The 18,215-nt window shown below is 40.2% G+C and overlaps 1 protein-coding gene across 3 annotated transcripts in view; it reads left to right on the forward strand.

Moving 5' to 3' along the window:
* Window positions 1–18,215, forward strand: part of LOC125433066 (BEN domain-containing protein 5-like) — a 996,205-nt gene that overhangs the window by 244,775 nt on the left and 733,215 nt on the right. Inside the window, exon 1 of one of the 3 annotated variants that reach the window (XM_048497388.1) lies at window positions 2,968–3,277. The exons of the other annotated variants lie outside the window; for them this stretch is intronic. Coding sequence (XP_048353345.1) covers window positions 3,276–3,277 — 2 coding nt within the window. The 5' untranslated portion in view covers window positions 2,968–3,275. Of the gene's footprint in view, window positions 1–2,967; window positions 3,278–18,215 lie in introns of those variants that run through there. 3 annotated transcript variants of the gene reach the window in all.

The following is an 18,215-nucleotide window of genomic DNA, read 5'->3' on the forward strand; positions in this document are numbered from 1 at the left end:
GGGTTTGCTCCAGTGGCTTCCTCTGATCCTTGCTGGTGGAAAGATGAGGAGGCAGCCAACCAAGCGGGCAGAGGGAAAGGGATGCCTTCGCCCTCAGTGCTCTGCCCTGGGAAAAGTGCATTCCCCCTGCACGTACGTGTGCACACGCGCACACACACACCACACTTCTGTTGGCTGAGATGATGCTGTTAGGAAATGGGAAGCATGGGGCACCCGTGCCTGGAGCTCCAGAGGCAGCCTCTTCCCTTGCCCCTTCCCTTTCCTGCGAGTAGGAAGACAGTCTCCTCGAAGGGAAGGTGTAGTGAGTTTGCATAATGAGACAGAGTCAGTTGCTTACCGTAAATGCCGACAGAAGGGAAGCAGGGTGCCGCACACCCCTTCCCCCGCCAGACCCCCAGTATGATAATAATGTCATTATTTCAGGGAGATTATTAGCATTAAACCTAAAACATAGGCTCCTTCCACACATGCAGAATAATGCTCTTTCAAACTGCTTTCAATGCTCTTTGAAACTGTGCGGAATAGCAAGACATGCCTTTCATTCAAGAATAGGAAGCGGCCAGCGATGTGGGGAAGGAAGGCGGCGAGCAGGGAAAGAAAGGGAAGGGGTGGGGGGGAGAGAGATGTTGTCCCCCTGCAGCCCCTAGAATTTGCAAAAGGAGGCAGGGATTAGGGGGGCAGGACAATCCTGCAGAGGATTAATAATTTGCATATTCAGCAAAGGCTCATGGGTATGCTATAAACAAAATTTAAAATTCATTTTTAATTTTAGTTTTATACCTTGTCCATCCCAAAAGAGCTCAGGACAACAACGACATGTTAAACCTACATTACCAGTAAAAATTATAATTTTAAAAATACTCACCTGCATTTCCCACCCTTGGCTTATACGCCAGTCAATAAGTTTTCCCAGATTTTGGTGGTACGATTAGGTGCTTCAGTTTATACACGGGTCGGTTTATACCCGAGTATATACGGTAATCTATACAACGTAAAACAAGAGGGGGTGCTTTCATCTTGGTATAAATCAGGGCCCAGCACAGCCCCAGAGGATAAATAGGAGTTCAAGCTGCACACCCTAGGCAAAAAAACTTTATGTGTATCCTTGGATTGCATATTGCCAACATTATGGCAATCATGTGCAGGTACCAGGTTCTGCTATGGGACAGACTCTCTTGACATCTGGAAGGGACAAGAACCTTGATAAAAATGGCTCAATTGGAGGGGATGACATTTGGATGGCAGCAGCTCAATGCAGCTTATCATGTGGCAGATACAACTAGCAGAACTATGCCATTGTTCATTAGTCCTCAGAAGGCATTTCTGATTGATAGCACCAGTGCTGGCCCAGACAAACATAGTGATCAGTTCTCACATCTTTGTTTTTCTTTTCTGTATTTGCTCAAATTTTACCAAGTCATCCTTTAGACTTGCTGTACACCTGATGGCTTGGTCTCAATCTACTGTTCTTTTCAGAGATGCCAAGAATTTCATAAACATTACAACTGACATTTGAACTGAACTTATTCAAAATGTCCATTTTTGTTGAGTCAGGCCTTTCTTGGCAGCCTTGAAAATTTGCTTACCAACAGTTTTGAAGCTGTTTCTCAGTTTGGTTAATAGTCTGCCTTTGTGCAGCATTCCTTTTCTTGCTCTTCTTTCTCTGTTCTTCATCTCCCCCCCCCCCCAATTTTCCTATTCCAAACATTATAAAGGTTGTGCTTTTGTCAGTTTCATTTCAAGTTCCTCTTCTCCCGGTCCTGCTCCTCCAAACTAATGCCCCAACAGTGTTTAAAGAGTATATTGAAACTGAGCAAAGATTTCTTCCGTATTGAAAACCTTAGTCAGCTTCTTCTTCAATAGATCGGAGAGCAATTTTAGTGTATAATTTTGGAGTTTTGCAGCTCTGAGTCTAGGACTCTGAAACAAAATTGACCAAGACTTTTAGATACTGAGACCAGGGGCGTAACGAGGCAGCCCTGGGCAAACTGTAGCCCTGGGCAAAACCTGAGTTGGATGCCCCCCCCCATGGGCGGCCACTCCACCACGACCAATTTTTTTTGCACCAGGACATTGGTGCCTGCAGGGGGCGCATTTTTGGATGTATCAGCACCAAAATTTCAGGGTATCATCTGGAAACTGTCCGTATGGTACCCCCAAAGTTTGGTGCAGTTTGGTTTAGGGGGTCCAAAGTTATGTACCCTCAAAGGGGGTGCCCCATCCCCCATTCTTTGCTAAGGAGATGGGGGCTACCCTTTTGAGGGTTCATAACTTTGGACCCCCTGAACCAAACTGCACCAAACCTTGGGGGTGCCATCATGACAGTCTCCAGATGGTACCCTGAAATTTTGATGCTGATACGTCCAAGAATGCCCTCCCTGCAAGAACATCCCGAAATTTGCCCAAGAATCTTTGTTCTGCAATGAGTTTTCTGCATTGCTGTCAATGGGGGTTGCAGGCTGGGGGGGCACATTTCTGAAGGCACAGTCTCAAAACTTTCAGGGTCTCATAAGGAGACTTCCTTAATGATACCCCCCAGGTTTGGTGCAGTTTGGTTCAGGGGGGCCAAAGTTATGGACCCTCAAAACTGTAGCCCCCATCTCCTATTAGCTCCCATTGTAAACAATGGGGGATAGGGGCACCCCCTTTGGGAGCCCATAACTTTGGACACCCTGAATCAAACCTCACCAAACTTGGGGGGTATCATAAGGACAGTCTCCTGATGATACTCTGAAATTTTGGTGCCGCTAGCCTAAAAACTGCGCCCCCTACAGGCCAAAAATGGAAAACCACTAAAATACCCAAAAACGAACCCAGCATTTTGATGCCCCCCACAAGGTGATGCCCTGGGCAGCTGCCCACCTTGCCCAATGGGCATTACGCCAGTGACTGAGACTTTTAGATACTTCAGGTAACAGAACAGCAAGAAAAGGAAAGGTTTTGGTTATGGAAAGCACATTCCTAATGTAGATAAACTGATTTTGTAAGTTGATACTTTTTTTTCTTTGAACAGAAAATTATTTTGGAGTGGGAACAGCCATGGAAAAAAAATTATGAGAATGTACATGCCCAGATTACTTGCAGTATAGACAGTTAGCCTGGCTTTATTTGAACAAACTTTGGATTTGACAGCCACAAGGAACAGAGGGAAACTTTTCACATTAATAAGTCACTCTATATGAAATGAAAATTTTTTATATACTTAAAGAATGTCTTGAACAGCTGAAGGGGAGGGAGCTGATCCTGACAGATGAGAGAGAAGCTATGGAAAATCAATGTGAGTATGTGCATGTACTATCACTGTTTTGCATAATTGAGAACATATGCAAATTGTTCAAATAGAAACAAATGATACATTTTCAGATGTGCTGATGGAAACTTGTGGACAGCCTGTTAATTGAACCATCTAAACAAAGCATCTGGCTATTTCGCATGATCAGGGAACCCTTTATTAATCCTTTAACATTCTTTGCTCTTCCACTCAAATCACTGCTCACCCAGCTTGCTCCCCTCATTGCTTGCTTTATAACCTGTTATATGAATCACCACTTCAACTTTCTTCTAATTTACTTTTTGTGCAATGGGCAAAAAAGGCAGTGGATACAATAATATCAGCTGTCTGATGTGGCAGGAATGCAACCCTTAGTTGCAGACTTAGTATGAGCAAATGTGTAAAGAAAACCCTGCCCATTTTATATGGCAAATTTCATATTGTCTTCAAAAGCAAATTATGAATTGTTGTTTAAATGAGATTATGGATGATTCCTTTTCTATCATTCATGGTCCTTGTCTGGATATAGCGCAAACGTTGTTTTTTATGTCCCCATGTAGGTTTTCCCATGCCATCTGTTATAATCTGTTTTTAAAGCCTATAATTTTTATATTTTAATATTATTTTATAGTATTTATTGTATTGTATTGTTTTTATATGCTTTTATTTGTAAGCCACCCTGAGTCCTTTGGAAGACTGGCTGAGTAAAAATGCAATAAATAAATAAATAATGTCGGGTTATAAAATTAGGAATCAATTCAAACCATATATAGTATGAATGTATTTTGTGTAGCCCACAATGGGAAGTTCAAGACCACATTGAAGGAAACTACTAACATCCAAAATATGTATTTTAAAATGTTATATATATGCGTGCACGCACACACACACACTGGACCAATTTATTTACCACGTTAGTATCCCACTATTCCTACATGGAACTCATAGTGGTTTACAGGGAATGTTTTTTTACTTAGATGGTGGTGATAACAGCTGTTCTTTTCTTAATTTTTCCTTTACATTTGAAAAATTGGCTTGGAATTTTTTGATCTACTTTTTTGTTTGTTTGCAGTTAAAGATACCTATCAAATTGCTAAACTGCAGTAGAACATTTTGTCTGCATTTTACAAATTCCCAGCCACTCTATTTAAATATGGTTCTCACCCACACAGTTTCATTTGCACAGAAGTCAGAACAGCAAAATATCAGCAGTTCCTACATAACTGACAATTTGAGCCTTTAGTTCATAATATTAAAAAAATTATCTCAACGTGTCATATCCTGAGGGAATGTCAGAATCGGTATATGTATAGTCTATTCATACACCCTAATTTTTAACCCCATAATAGGGAAGACGACTCACAGAGCTATTATAACTGGTGGTTTTTGACTGGAAGAACATGACAGAGTCACAAATCTGCAGTTGTTGAACAAAAGTTCTAGATTTTACTATCGGTAGTCCTTGTGAGAATGCAAGAAGGAATGAATTCTTGGTGGAAATGTAACCTCTTTCTGTGGGTTCTGTGGGGCAGTACTTGGAAGGAGTTGCAAAGAACTAAGTTTAAACAAAACAGTTTACTTCTCTTTACAAATAACATTAAACATCAACATTTAACATTACAATTCAAGGTCCTGTTCAGGTTGCATTTCAAGTCCTTCTAGTTACAGTCTACTGATACTGCCAAGTCCAATTCTTCTTTGCAAGTGGGTTGGCTCCTGAAGACTCCAAGGGCTTGATGAACAGGATGCAACATGATGAAGGTTTCCAGGAGAACTTTCACCCATTACAACCACAACAAGAAACCCTGAAACACTAAACTCCAACATTTACAACATAGCAAAAACAAACAACTACCTTCCCAGTAGTTCCTAATAATATTGCAGTTTACCTTAACAAGGTGTTAAGGGCTTATAGAAATCAAGGTCCGAGTCTGGTAGCCTTGTCTTCTCCAAAGAGCCCTGCAGCCTTTCTGCTGCTCTGAGTCTCCACCCCCTTACTGGTTCAACCCATTCTGGGCATGGGGGTTACAGAAACACTTGAAGAATACTTGATGGATTGTAGAATTAGTTTTACCTATGGACTTGAAGTGAATTTTCTTAATAAAATGATGATTGTTGTTTCTTGAACACCACTCCTTCATTTTCCTCCAATATTGATTCAAAACATCACTTCTTAAAAATTTATTAGATTGATACCCCACCCCAGTGTGGTGTAGTGGTTAAGAGCAGGAGGACTCTAACCTGGAGTACAGGATTTGATTCCCCACTTCTCCACATGAATGGCAGACTCTTATCTGGTAAATAGATTTGTTTCTCTGCTCTTACACATGAAACCTTCTGGGTGATGTTGGGCCAGTCACACTTCTTCAGAACTCTGTCAGCTCCACCTAGCTCACAAAGTGTCTGTTGTGGGGAGAGGAAGGAAATTCCAGTTCCCAAGTTGATCTCCCCAGACGAGAGGGGGGGGGGATAAAATCAGAAACCAAACATAATAACATACAGGAAAAAATAACAACATAAATAATATGAAGGTAGGGTAAGGGTAGGGATAGGAAGGTAGAGTAGTGATAGGAAGGCCAGCCATGATGTAAATGTTGTTGCCTCATAAGCCTGGTGGAACATCTGCATCTTGCAGGCCCTGTGGAACTGAACCAGATCCCACAGGGCCTAGGTCTCATTTGACAGAGAGTTCCACCAGGCAGAGGCCAGAGCTGAAAAGGCTTTGGCCTAGTTGAAGACAGCCAGATGTTTTAGGAACAGGGATCTCCATCAGGTTGTTTTCAGTAGAGTGTAATGGCCACCAGGAGTTATATTGGTCCCAGACTATTTAGGGCTTTGAAGGTGAACATCGAAAGCTTAAATCTGAAGGTTAATATCAAAACCTTTTTTTTAAAAAAAGACACATCAAACTATTTGTCATTACAGGAATGCTTCTTACAAACATTGGGCGGGGGGGGGGGGAGGCAGTTTAAGCAGTACTGCTGGTGTTTGGAAAAAGATTGGATGACAGCTAGAAAGATAAAACACAATTAGGATAAAAATCCAGTGGCTGGATTTCTGTAAGTCTTAACTTCCAAACATTTTTCTCTACTTTTCCTCCCTGCCAGATCAAAACAGTGACATCATTCAAGTAAAATAATGGGCACCTCAATCCAGAGCCCTCAGTGACCAAGGCCACTGCTGCTGCAGAGCCACTGCAGAGGACTCTTTGGCAGCATGAGGAGGCAAAATATGAAGCTAAACCTCCCTGCCACTGAAAAGCCATCCATTGGGCTCAATGGGTTTATGCCACCCAAAAGGTTATTGTAAATCTATGACCCAGGCCACCACGTACCTGGAGACAATGCTGGGGTGGAAGCCAACTTACATCAGCTCCATCTCTGGGAAAACCTCTGGAGCACCCTTGCCACAGCAACAGCGTCAGAGGCAGTGCTGGAGCATTGATGTGAAACTCATTTCTGCATTTGGGCATCCCAGGAGACTGAAACAGTGTCCACCTGCCAGTGAATTTGCTCCTCCAACTGGTTAAGTGGCCTAGGGAGGACATTTCTGCCACTGGCCTCCACAACTCCCTTCAGCTTCCCCACTTTGTATTGGGCTGTTAGTGACATAGTAAATCAATAGTGTGATGTTCTCTAGCAGTTCTTAAATAGGAGCATGTTTGTAACACCCCAATTATCACATGACTGCCAACTGCTGAAACTCTCCATTGCACACTGCTGAATACTGTACTTTATGCACTATTTGAATACTCTGCAAACAACTGTCTTTCACTGATTTAAAAGTTTAGATTATTTTTGTTGTTTTGGTTAAAGATGTACTGTATGACCAGCAGGGCAATGATGTTTCTTGTAAAATGTAAAAAAAATATGGTTCAGAATAGATCTAATCAGTTGTAGTGTATGAGCTGTCAAACTATGCATTGCATAGTGTCTTAGTATTCCTATGCATGAGGAAGGACTGTTGCTCAGTAGAAGAGCATCTGCTTTGCATGCATAAGGTCTCAGATGAATCCCTGGCATCCCCAATTAATGCATCTTAAGAAACAGGAACTGTGAAAGGCTTTTTATTGCCTGATACTCTGGAGAGCTGCCACAAATCACAGTAAATGGTACTGAGTGAAATGGACCAAAGGTCTGCCTTAATAGAGGTTCACTTCATAGGCACTGACCAAAGAGAAAACACATCTGCTCCCAATTCCTATGTTTATTTTATAGAGATCCTGAGAATGGAGCTGCATGTTGGTGAATGACAATTTTAGCAATCAAAACAAAAACCTTCTAACAAGATCAATGTTGTCTTATTGTAAAAAAAAAAAAGAAGAAGAGGGATAGCAGGGACATGTGCCTGAAATTATGGGGTGTCCTAGGTAAATAAGGAAAGTATGTATACATAAATTGATTTAACATACCTTTTGTTCACAAAATAAGCTGTCCACATCCTTTACTTTTTGGTTGCTTTACCCTGAAATTATCAACCATACAGAAAGCTCTTGAAATTTGCATAGTGATTTTATTTGGTTTCCTTATCTTGTACATTAAGAACATGTTCTAATAGTAATCTAAACTTAAAGATCATGAATGTTCTGAATTTGAAAAGGATTAACTCCAGCATTCAGGAATGTCCCAAAGCCTTCTGATCTGACAGTTAGGCTGCCTGGTTTCCATTTTCCAGGCAGAATCTCACAGATTTCATTGGATAACCATGCATTTTAGTAGAATGAGAGATGGAAAATTCAGATGATTTATACATGCAAATAAACTCTACTTAATTTCATCCTTTATATGCTGCCTTTTCCCCAGTGGAGACCCCAAAGCTGCTTACAATGTTATTCTCACCTCCATTTTATCTTCATGACAACCCTATGAGGTAGGTATGTGTAACTAGTCAACCGTCTCATTTAGCAAGCTTCCATGGCAGAGTATGGATTTAAACTGGGCAGAGCAATCATGAGGATCAAGTACAAGTACCTTTATTGGCATTATAAGTATAAAAGAAGACATATAAGGTTGGTTGTAGTTCCTTTTTGTCAGTGAACTAAAACATAGATAATCATTTAACTAGTTAAAGTTCCTGAGGACTGAATTCTTCATTTTTGAAATTTATTTGAATCATTGCTTCTACAAAAAAGGACCACCTGAACTGCCGCAGCTGGGTGTGGCATAACTACAGCAGTGCAGGTCTGATCTCTGTAGGGTATAATTGCACATCAACTGGCAGGGAAATAGTAGGAACTGTTCTGCTTTCTTTGGGTGTAAAACATCCCCAGCAAACCTGCTTCTGTAGGGGTGTTGTGGGAGGCAGTGGGGCTCTGATGGACAGGGAAGCCGAAACTAATTAGGGACTGCCTGGCATGGGGGGGTCAAGTCACGCTCCCATCAGAGAAGGGTGTGTCAAAGAAGACAAACTGGCTGTCAGCTGCACACACCTTCATCCCCTGAAGGAAACTAAGTTCAGTCACAAGATCCTAGGCACATGTTAGTGGTGCAAGGGTCCCAGCATTTCCCCCACACCACCCTAAACCAGGTCCCTCCTTACATAGAGCAAACTCCAGAAGAGGAAGGGGGATGTCATGGGCAGTGCCTCTCATTTACCAGTGGCCATACCATACAGCTGGTTGCCCATGCTGCGGAGAGTACACCTGCACCTGCTCCCACATCACCCCTGCTGGTGATGAAGCATGAGGGGGGTCACTGGTGTGGGGCACAGAATAGAATCCAAAGTGCCACTGACAGGTCCTCCAACAGCTTCTCAACACATCCTTTGTGACAGCTAGTAGCCCCTACAGATGTCCTGTAACCAATGTCACAGATGCTGTCAGTCTTTCTATCCACTGCTGACCCCAGAGAAGGCTTTCAGCCACTCTCAACACCTCTTCAGCCACTCTCACTTAATTGCTGCCCACATGGATGGCTGACCAAGGGGGGGCGCCAAACTCCAATTTGCCTAGATACACCATTGGGCATAGCTACAAGGGGGCAGGGGGTTGCGTGTTGCACCAGGCACGCGCCTGGGGGGGGGGCATCAAACTCAGGTTTTGCCCAGGTCTCCAGTTTGTCTAGTTACACCACTGAGCCCTGTACCTGTGTTTCACTGGTCCACAGCTGCTGTGGAATGGCATAAGTGTTTCGTTTACAGAAGGGAAAAGAACCTGTCTGGCTCTATTGCAAACTTTAAAACTCTATTTTAATGAAAATAAGTAAAACAGAACCGCAACTCTTAATTTATAACAAAACATAAATATTATAAACAACAACAACAACAGTAAAACAATGAACAATGCACATACGGGGATCCCAAATAAAATAACATCAAGTCTCTGTAATGCAGTAAGAGATCCACTAATGGTGTAGAAGTGAAGGATACCAATGTCTGATACCTTTCAAATACTCAACTTCCGTTGATGGGTTTCATGTATTCATAGATGAACAGGATGTTGATAAACTTCTTGGCTGGCATAATGAATGGCATAAGTGTCCCAGAACAACACAGCAGTACTGAAGGATTCATCCCCCCACCCCGCACCCTTTGGTTCATGCTGTTAGTCTCCAAGCCTGATACTACATTTTTCTAGCCATACCAAGTTTCACCTACAAGTAAGAAGAATGGGAATTGGAAGAACAGGAAAAAGATTGCGTGGGTATTGGAAAACTAGTGTGGGGGAGTGAATAATGGGCTGGGGAAATGATTTTGTAGAAAGTGACTGCAATAAGCACCATATACATGGTTTTAAGGAGATTATGGCTGAGATTATAAGGAATGCTATGGCTGGAATCCTAATTGTCAATTTTGAATAAACCTGCTCTGTTCAATATATTTGTATTAACATTAAGATCTCAATAACATACATATCTGAACAGATCAGTTGCACTAAAATAAATATCTTTTTGACATTGCTTGTATACATTTAGCAGTATTTATTTTCATGATGTTAATTGTATCTTAGCATAATTACATGCCCTGTAAGTGCTGAACAAAACCCATTTCTTAAGAACTTTGCAAGGTTATGATTTTCTACTCAAATTAAGGCAACAGCATACCAGTAAACAAGCATGTAAAAAGCTGTAATGTAATCACATTTAGTGTTTCATGACAGGTTCATACAAATTACAAGTACTAGAATTTTATTAATGAACCTTGTAATTATCTAGTTATATACCAAGGACTAATGCAAAATATCCAACTGTTCTGCTAATTAATATGGGGATTCAGTGGTAGTTAATAAAGGGCAAATGCTAACCCAATCCAATTTTGACTATCATGAATGAAATGTCAATCCACAGCTTATTTTCAAATGAACATGATTGATAAACAGTCATTCTAGAGCCCATCACTCATGGCTGCAGAAGGTGTGTGAAATGATTTTCATATTTACGCTAGGCTTGAGCAAAGTAAAAAACCCAGTAAAATTCTGTTTTGGGTTCTAAATTATCAGGAAACTCAAAAAACCCGAATCAGATAGTTGGGGGTGGGGTTTTTTTTTGGTTTCCTGATAATTTTGTTTCCAGATAATTTGAAAATTTGAAAATATTTTGATTTCCTGGGAGAAAACACACCCCAAAATGGGTTTGTTTAAGCCTGTGGGGAATTTTTTTGGTGTTTTTAAAGTTTTTGACCTGTAGAGACTGCACTTTTCAAGGTAGCAGCACCAAATTCCCCAGATGGCGCCATGTCACTTTAATAGGAGACTTGGCTCCATTGTAGTCAATGGGGAATTTCAGGGGGGGGGGAGTGCGCTTCCCATTTTAATCAGTAGGCTCTTTTATTTTGATTCCTCAATTTCCTGGCCAATGACATTTCTCCCTTCTAATCAGATCCTTGCAAAGCATCAGAAGATGCTCCCTGTCAATTATTGCTAGAGATTAGTGCCGGAGAAGGAATGATTAAATACATTTTTAGTTGAGATGGTTAGTCATTATTTATGTTGGATTGCATTGTTGTATATTTTAATGATGTGTGTAAGCTGCTCTGAAGAGCAGGGTACCAAATTTAATAAAATAAAATAAATTGATATCTTCGTTCATTCTCCTTAAAACTTAAGGGTTCTTTAGATCAGAGGGATGACAATGTTCTCTGCAAATTTGGTGTCATTATCTTTAAAAACAGCTGCACTACATTTTCAAAGCAGCTCTTTCATTGAAAATAATGGTCCCAACATCCTGGAAACCCCCCCCCCCCAATCCTAATAGAGATTTGGATTCAGAATTGATACCCAAGAATCAGGAATGAACAGAAAAGGTGCCTTCCCCAAATGAGAAATTAAAACGAAATTTTCCCAAAGCATACCAGTTTATAGAAGTCATGTTTTAAGTGTAAATGTTTGTAGTCTTTTTATTAATTTACATTCAATTGAATGAGTTCAGAATATTTCATACTGCATCACTGCTAAAACTAAGGAAATATTGATTGATGAAATTAGTCACTTGGTTGGGAGACCACAAAATAAGAGGGCATTATAATTATATATATATATTAAAATGGCATACATTCTTGATAATGTTCTAGAGGTTTCATCTGCAGACTGATATATACTGGCAAAGCAACACAATGAGAATGTACTGAAAAGTGCCTTCATTGAAATCCTCTGTGTAAACATAAAAATGAGCTCAGCATGATATACACATTTGTGTCTACAAGACACAGCAATATTGGCAGTGTTCGTATTTGTTAAATAAACCTGCAGCATCAAAAAATACCTCTTTCTTGATTTCACAAGCACCGTCATGATAAAAAAGCAACCACAATGAATTCTGAAGACAAGTTTGGACTCATTAAAAGACTCACTATTCATAACACAATCCATGAAATACATCTTGAGCTACTTATTTTCATAAATGTTTAACTTACTGCCAATAAACAATAGTTCATATATGAAAGACTATACTCAGAATATTTTCTTTAATTAATTTCCATGAATGAATCCTTGTTAGATATTCAATCTTAAAACATTTTATTGTGTTCTGATGCACTTCAGTGAAATTAACTTGAAGAACAGCTCTTTGCAATTTTAATATTCCACTGGGTTTTCCATTCTAGAAAAACTCATTATTGTACAAGTACAAAGCTGAAAAGAAACGAGAGAGGCATATTGTGTGAATAACAGTCAAGGAAAAGAGACAGCTGGCATGATAATTTTCTAATAAAGCATTGAAAAGGCTGCTGTGTCTTGAAAAAAAATGAAAGAGCTTTAATTTGAGTATTCCCTTTGTTTAGATTTGCTTTGTACTAAAAAAGTTCAGAATTTTATTCACACCTTTTATGAATGCTAGCATAAAAACAAATATATCTTGTCAAAACTTCCAGCAGTCACGTGCACCGAAAGAGGTAGAAAAAAGAGAGAAAGTGATGCAGTGTATATGGAGGGGAATGGACCTGCTTGTTTAATTTCAGTGGAGAGAGAGAGAGATCCTTTTACATTTCATTATAACATAGCAGCATAGAACATCTGTGCCGGTGATTAAACAGTGCAGAATGAACACATGGAGAGGAGATAAATACACATACTGGTCCCACTTTCAGCATGCCTATATTGACTTGAACTTGTTTAGAGGTTCCCGTGAATATACAACAGCCTGTACATACAGCCTTGGTTCAGGCATAATGCAAAACTATGGTTTATTCAAACTGTGTTTGTGAAATTATAGGATTAGTTTGTGAAATTATAGGATTGAGTTCACAAACCATCCCTTACATCCTGGTTTTCCTTAATGAATATTGGTTTAATTCCTTTCACTCTAGAGAGCAAGCCAAACATTAGACAGGATATCTGAATCTAGACATCATAGAAAACCATAGTAAGCTGTTGTTTTCCACCTTGGCTTCATCCTTGGCTGGGCCTGATTCCATCTTGGGCCCTGCCTCCCCCCCCCCTCTCTGGCCTTTGGATCGGGCGCCTGTTTTTAACAACTTTTGTTGTTTTAATTTCTATTTATTTAAAGTAACTGCTGCTATTAGATTTTAATGGGGCTAAGTTATATTTTTGTATTTATTTGCTGACATTGTGAACAGCCATATTGTGAGCCGCCTTGAGCCCTTCGGGGGTGAGGCGGCCTATAAATCGAACAAATAAAATAAAAATAAATAATTGTTTAAACCAATTTCAGATCATGGCTTGATGGACCTTGGCTAAACATGGTTTGTTGCTTAGTTATTTAACTTAGATAATGTATATGCTATGGCTCAGAAGTTAAAATAATATCATAAAACCATAAAAATACAATTATCAATATTAATTGGTAATGAAATATTAATAGTGTAGCCTGGGTTCATACTAACTAATAGTTATCTTGTTTAAGCCATAATTCTGTTTTACCAGCATCATAGAATCTACGTGTATAACTTGCAAAAGTGGCTCATGCATTCAGATTTTCCTTGTGTGTGTTCCTGTGCACAAGTTTAGATCAAATCATGGAGTTAAGTGGGAGGACCAGCAAGGGAGGACCCCCATTGCAACCCCCCATTGTAAAGGAAAAGGGGGGTTTGCCCCTTTTCCTGTAACGTACCAAGAAACAACGTCCTTAGTCCAGATACTCTCAAATGGCTGAGTTTTTCCAAAGTTAATTAAAAAGAAATAAAAGAAAATACAGATTTGTCACTCATCTCTAAACAGTTTCAAGTATATAAAAAAATAAAGTATAAAAATTTCCTGCAATTCTGCCCGGCCTGGATGCAGCCACTCACCTGTTCACATGCCTTGCTCAGGCTAGAAGCTTCCTTCCCTGGCCTGGCAGCCACCTTTCTAGCCTGGGCTCAACCAGGCTCAAGTATATAAAAAAAATAAAGTTGAAGGCATGAGAAGGTTGCATTATTTACGACCTAGCCATGCCACGAAGGACCAAGTGTTTGCCATGCTGGATTAATAATTTCTAAGTAAACTTAAAGGAATGAATACACTTCTTTCACACCCATGTATTAATTTCTATAATGCTTGATTATCTACAAAGTACTACAGAAACATATTGAACAGGCATTGATGCCAGTTGGTGATGCTTATGTAGTCACGCCTTCTGCATAATTCTTGTGAAATATTCTGAAGGGTTCATTTTCCTTCTCTCCAGCCTTTCATTTGAAGCCATCAATGCTTGTATTTTAATTATTTTCTGGGTTTTTACTTTCAGTCACCCCAAAACTAATAGAAATATAGGTGATCCCACAGCTTAGAAGATTTTCAGTAATTTTAAGCTCTGAAACTGAGACATAAACAGGCCCACTAACTTACAATAACAGCCAACTGAACAAAAGATGAGATAGTGGAAAAGGAGCAAAACAATATGAGTAGTGGAACTCAGGGCTCTTCAATGTATACCTCATTCTCGTGATCAGCTGCTTACCCTGGTGCAGTGGTAAGACAAGTAGTACAGTTATTGTGGATTCTACCTTTATATTTTGATGCTCCCTGAATGCAGGGATAAATTATACATTCTAGCCACTGGAGAATTTACCGGGTTTTCCTGCCCCCAACTTGGGCTGGTTGAGCCCAGGCTAGAAGGGTGGCTGCCAGGCCAGGGAAGGAAGCTTCTAGCCTGAACAAGGCAGGTGAGCAGGTGAGTGGCTGCATCCAGTTCTGGCAGAATTGCAGGAAATGTCCAGCTGTGTCACTTGAGCTTGACTGTCTTTTTCTTCTTCCTTCCCTCCTTTCTTTGTGGGAGTGGGAAAGGGCTCTTGTCCAGGGCTGTTTTTTCCTCCCAGTTTGCCCCTAGGATGTGATGGAGTTTTGCCCAAATTGTCCTGTTTTGGCTCTGCTTTGAAAAACATATATAGTATAAGAACACTTCAAGGGTGGGTGGGTGTAGAACATAAACTAATTTTCCCCTGAACAGGCATTTCAGTTTATTATAAATACCAGGTTTTAATGCCACCCAAATAAATAATTCTACAAGAAGGATTAACAAAGAACATGGTCAAGTGCTATAGAGATCCATGGTCAAATACTGGTGATACGTCCTTGGTTTGTATACCCATGTACCTTATGTAATCAAATTCTCAAAAGAAAAATTCCTCCATAAAAATTGGTTCTCTGGGTGCTATGGCTTCATTGATTCAATCTGTGACAGGTTATTAATATTGTTAACATTCTTTCCATTGCAAGTTGAGTGGATTAGCATGAGATTAATCCATAAACCCTAGCTGGGATCAAGGAACAGAGTATTACAAACCCACAGCAGCAATAAGAACTTGTATGTGGAAGCAGGTATTCCCCAGATTTCTCAATAGGAAGGGAGCTGATGAATGACAAACACAGTTTGCATGCATTCTGTGAATAGCAAACTTTCCATCCAAACAGCATGTCGTATATTAGATGAGTTTTAAGTACAATATGTTCTAAGATCAAAACCATGAAGATTGTACCTTTGGATACCTTTATATGTGCCAGTACTGGACTTTGCATCCTATACAGATATTTGTACAGCTATTATGCTTTTCAGTGCTCAAATATTTAAATGGAAAATGACCATGTAATGCTCTGGATTTCTCTAGCCTGAAGGATAGGGGTAACTATCTCTCTATGCACCCCATAAGGTTTGCTTCTTAATAGACAATGAGCCATAACATGTGAACAGACCCTTAACAGATCCAATATATTGTAAAATACAATTTATAATCTTGGCAATTAATATAAAGAATCACTGTTTGCAATGCTGCAATAGAGCCTATGGACCATTTTGACAGCAATTTTGTAAAGAACATCTGAATCCCAGAGACTGCATTAAAGCATGCAGCAGCCTGTGGAAGGAACCAGAACACTCAACTGAGGAGACAAATTAACCTATTAGTCCTAGTTTGATTTCCTGGAGTGTATTTGGGCAAAAAACAGTGTAACTGACATTATCTCTGAGCCATCTCCTAGTGATGAATCTAATGAACCGTCTTGCGGAGGAAGCCAAAAAACACAGTTGGTATCTTATTGCCTTTTGTGATATCTAAAGTTTGGGCCATTTTTGTTACTGAAACTGTTTTCCTGAATTTCTTGAAATGAAGGAATATGACTGTGAGATGGCGTAATTTATTTGAAATATGGAGTTCTCTAGCCTGAAGTATTCTAAATTCAGAAATATATTTGACAAACTACAAGTGCTCATGTGTTTTAAAGGTTCTACTTCAATAAAAGTGCATTGGCCTTGGCTGAGAAAGGCAAGTGATGTTCAAATATGAAATTGGGTTTGACATTTCACTGAAACCTCTTCTATTTGGAATAATAGCATGGATCCTTACCCCACACCTTTACTTTTTGCCTTTGCTCTGAAATTGGACATGAAGTACACTTGTTGCCTACATTGTATAGGTACTGCTCAGTCAGTGGTATATGTTTTTGCATTCAGTTTTACACACTGGCTTTCAATTACTTTTTATGTTCCAGGAAGAATCAAATGAAAGCAGTGCACTGGTAGATAGAAATTGCATACACATTTACAGTCAGAGTAGAGAGCCCTAGATGCTTAAGAGTAATTGTGTCTCAGTTGTCAAGGCTGCCCTTCATATGAAGGATGAAGCATGTGATGTTTTGATCCACAGCTGGGTGACTGCGCTGATAGTTTCTAAATAGCAGAATCATTAGAAAACAAGATATGAAAACTGAGCCTTTCAGCAACAAAATTATAGTGATTCCAACCTTTCTGATGATGTAGAATGTGGACTATAAGACCATAAGATAATAGACATAAAAATACAACTTTCTTAATCAGAATTTTATTTTAACAGTCATACAGTAGTTGAAGATGTCTGGTGGCCCTTAACCCTCACCACCTATGCCCAACGTATTCTGTTCTATGAGGTGGCCTTCCCATTGACAAAGGGTGTGGAACTCAGGGCTCTTCAATGTATACCTCATTTACTAGTTTTTATACAGGCAAGCCTAAATTCCCTCCCCAAGGTCCTTTCTACTTTTCATATTCCTCAGGATATAGTCCTCCCACCTCAGATAAAGATCACACACTACACCATTTAGATGCACAGATGTCACTGCTTTTTTTTTTTTTTAAGATTGTACTTCATCCTTCTGTAAGGGAGACAATTTACTGTGGTCCCTGCAAGGGATAGACCAGTGATGGCAAACCTTTTCAAGACTGTGCCCAAATTGCAACCCAAAACCCACTTATTTATCGCAAAGTCCCAACATGGCAATTTAACCTGAATACTGAGATTTTAGTTTAGAAAAAATGGTTGGCTCCGAGGCGCGCGTTACTCAGGAGTAAGCTTGGTGAAGCAACCATGCAATGCTTCGAATGGGTGAATCACAACCCTAGGAGGGTTTACTCAGAAGCAAGCCCCATTGCCAGCAACCAAGCTTACTCCTAGGTAAAGGGTTGTGCTTTAGTTCTTCCCATGAAAATCATTGGGGTTTAACAGCACTTAACAGGGTTACCTACACTGTTTTCCCAAAACTAGGTCTTAGGGTTAATGTTAATAGTCTCCCTGAAATAATTACACTATTATCACACTGGGGGCTTGGCGGGGGAAGGGGTAGGGAGGTGAGGGGAGAGGGAAGTAAAACATTCACTTTCTGAAACCCAATAAACCCCCCACCACAAAATAGAAGTAAAAAGGCAGTCAAGGAAGGCAATCCTAAGCAAGAATGTTGTGCAAGGGGATGGGATAACTTCAGGAAAGCTAAATTGGTGGAGCAGCCATCTGATCTGTGGTTTTTCCTTCGCATGTCATCACTGCACTTGACTTCCCACAAAAATGCAACAGAAACAGAAAAATAAAAGCAGTTCTAGCAAAGACCTCGGAGTGCTTTTTTAAAAAAAACCCTAAATGTAATTCAGTGATCAGCAAAAAAGTTGGGTCTGAGCGTTTCCTGGTGTTTGGAAAGGCACACGTTTTGTTTGTTCAGCCTCTTGAGCAGCAGCAGCCAGCCTGCTCCAGCCTCCAACAGGCCCTGTGTGCACCCGCTGCTCTGCTCTGTGCTGCTCCAGTGCCTCCGCCCCACCCCTCTGCCTGGACC

The sequence above is a fragment of the Sphaerodactylus townsendi genome, linkage group LG05 (assembly GCF_021028975.2).
Source record: "Sphaerodactylus townsendi isolate TG3544 linkage group LG05, MPM_Stown_v2.3, whole genome shotgun sequence".
NCBI lineage: Eukaryota > Metazoa > Chordata > Lepidosauria > Squamata > Sphaerodactylidae > Sphaerodactylus > Sphaerodactylus townsendi.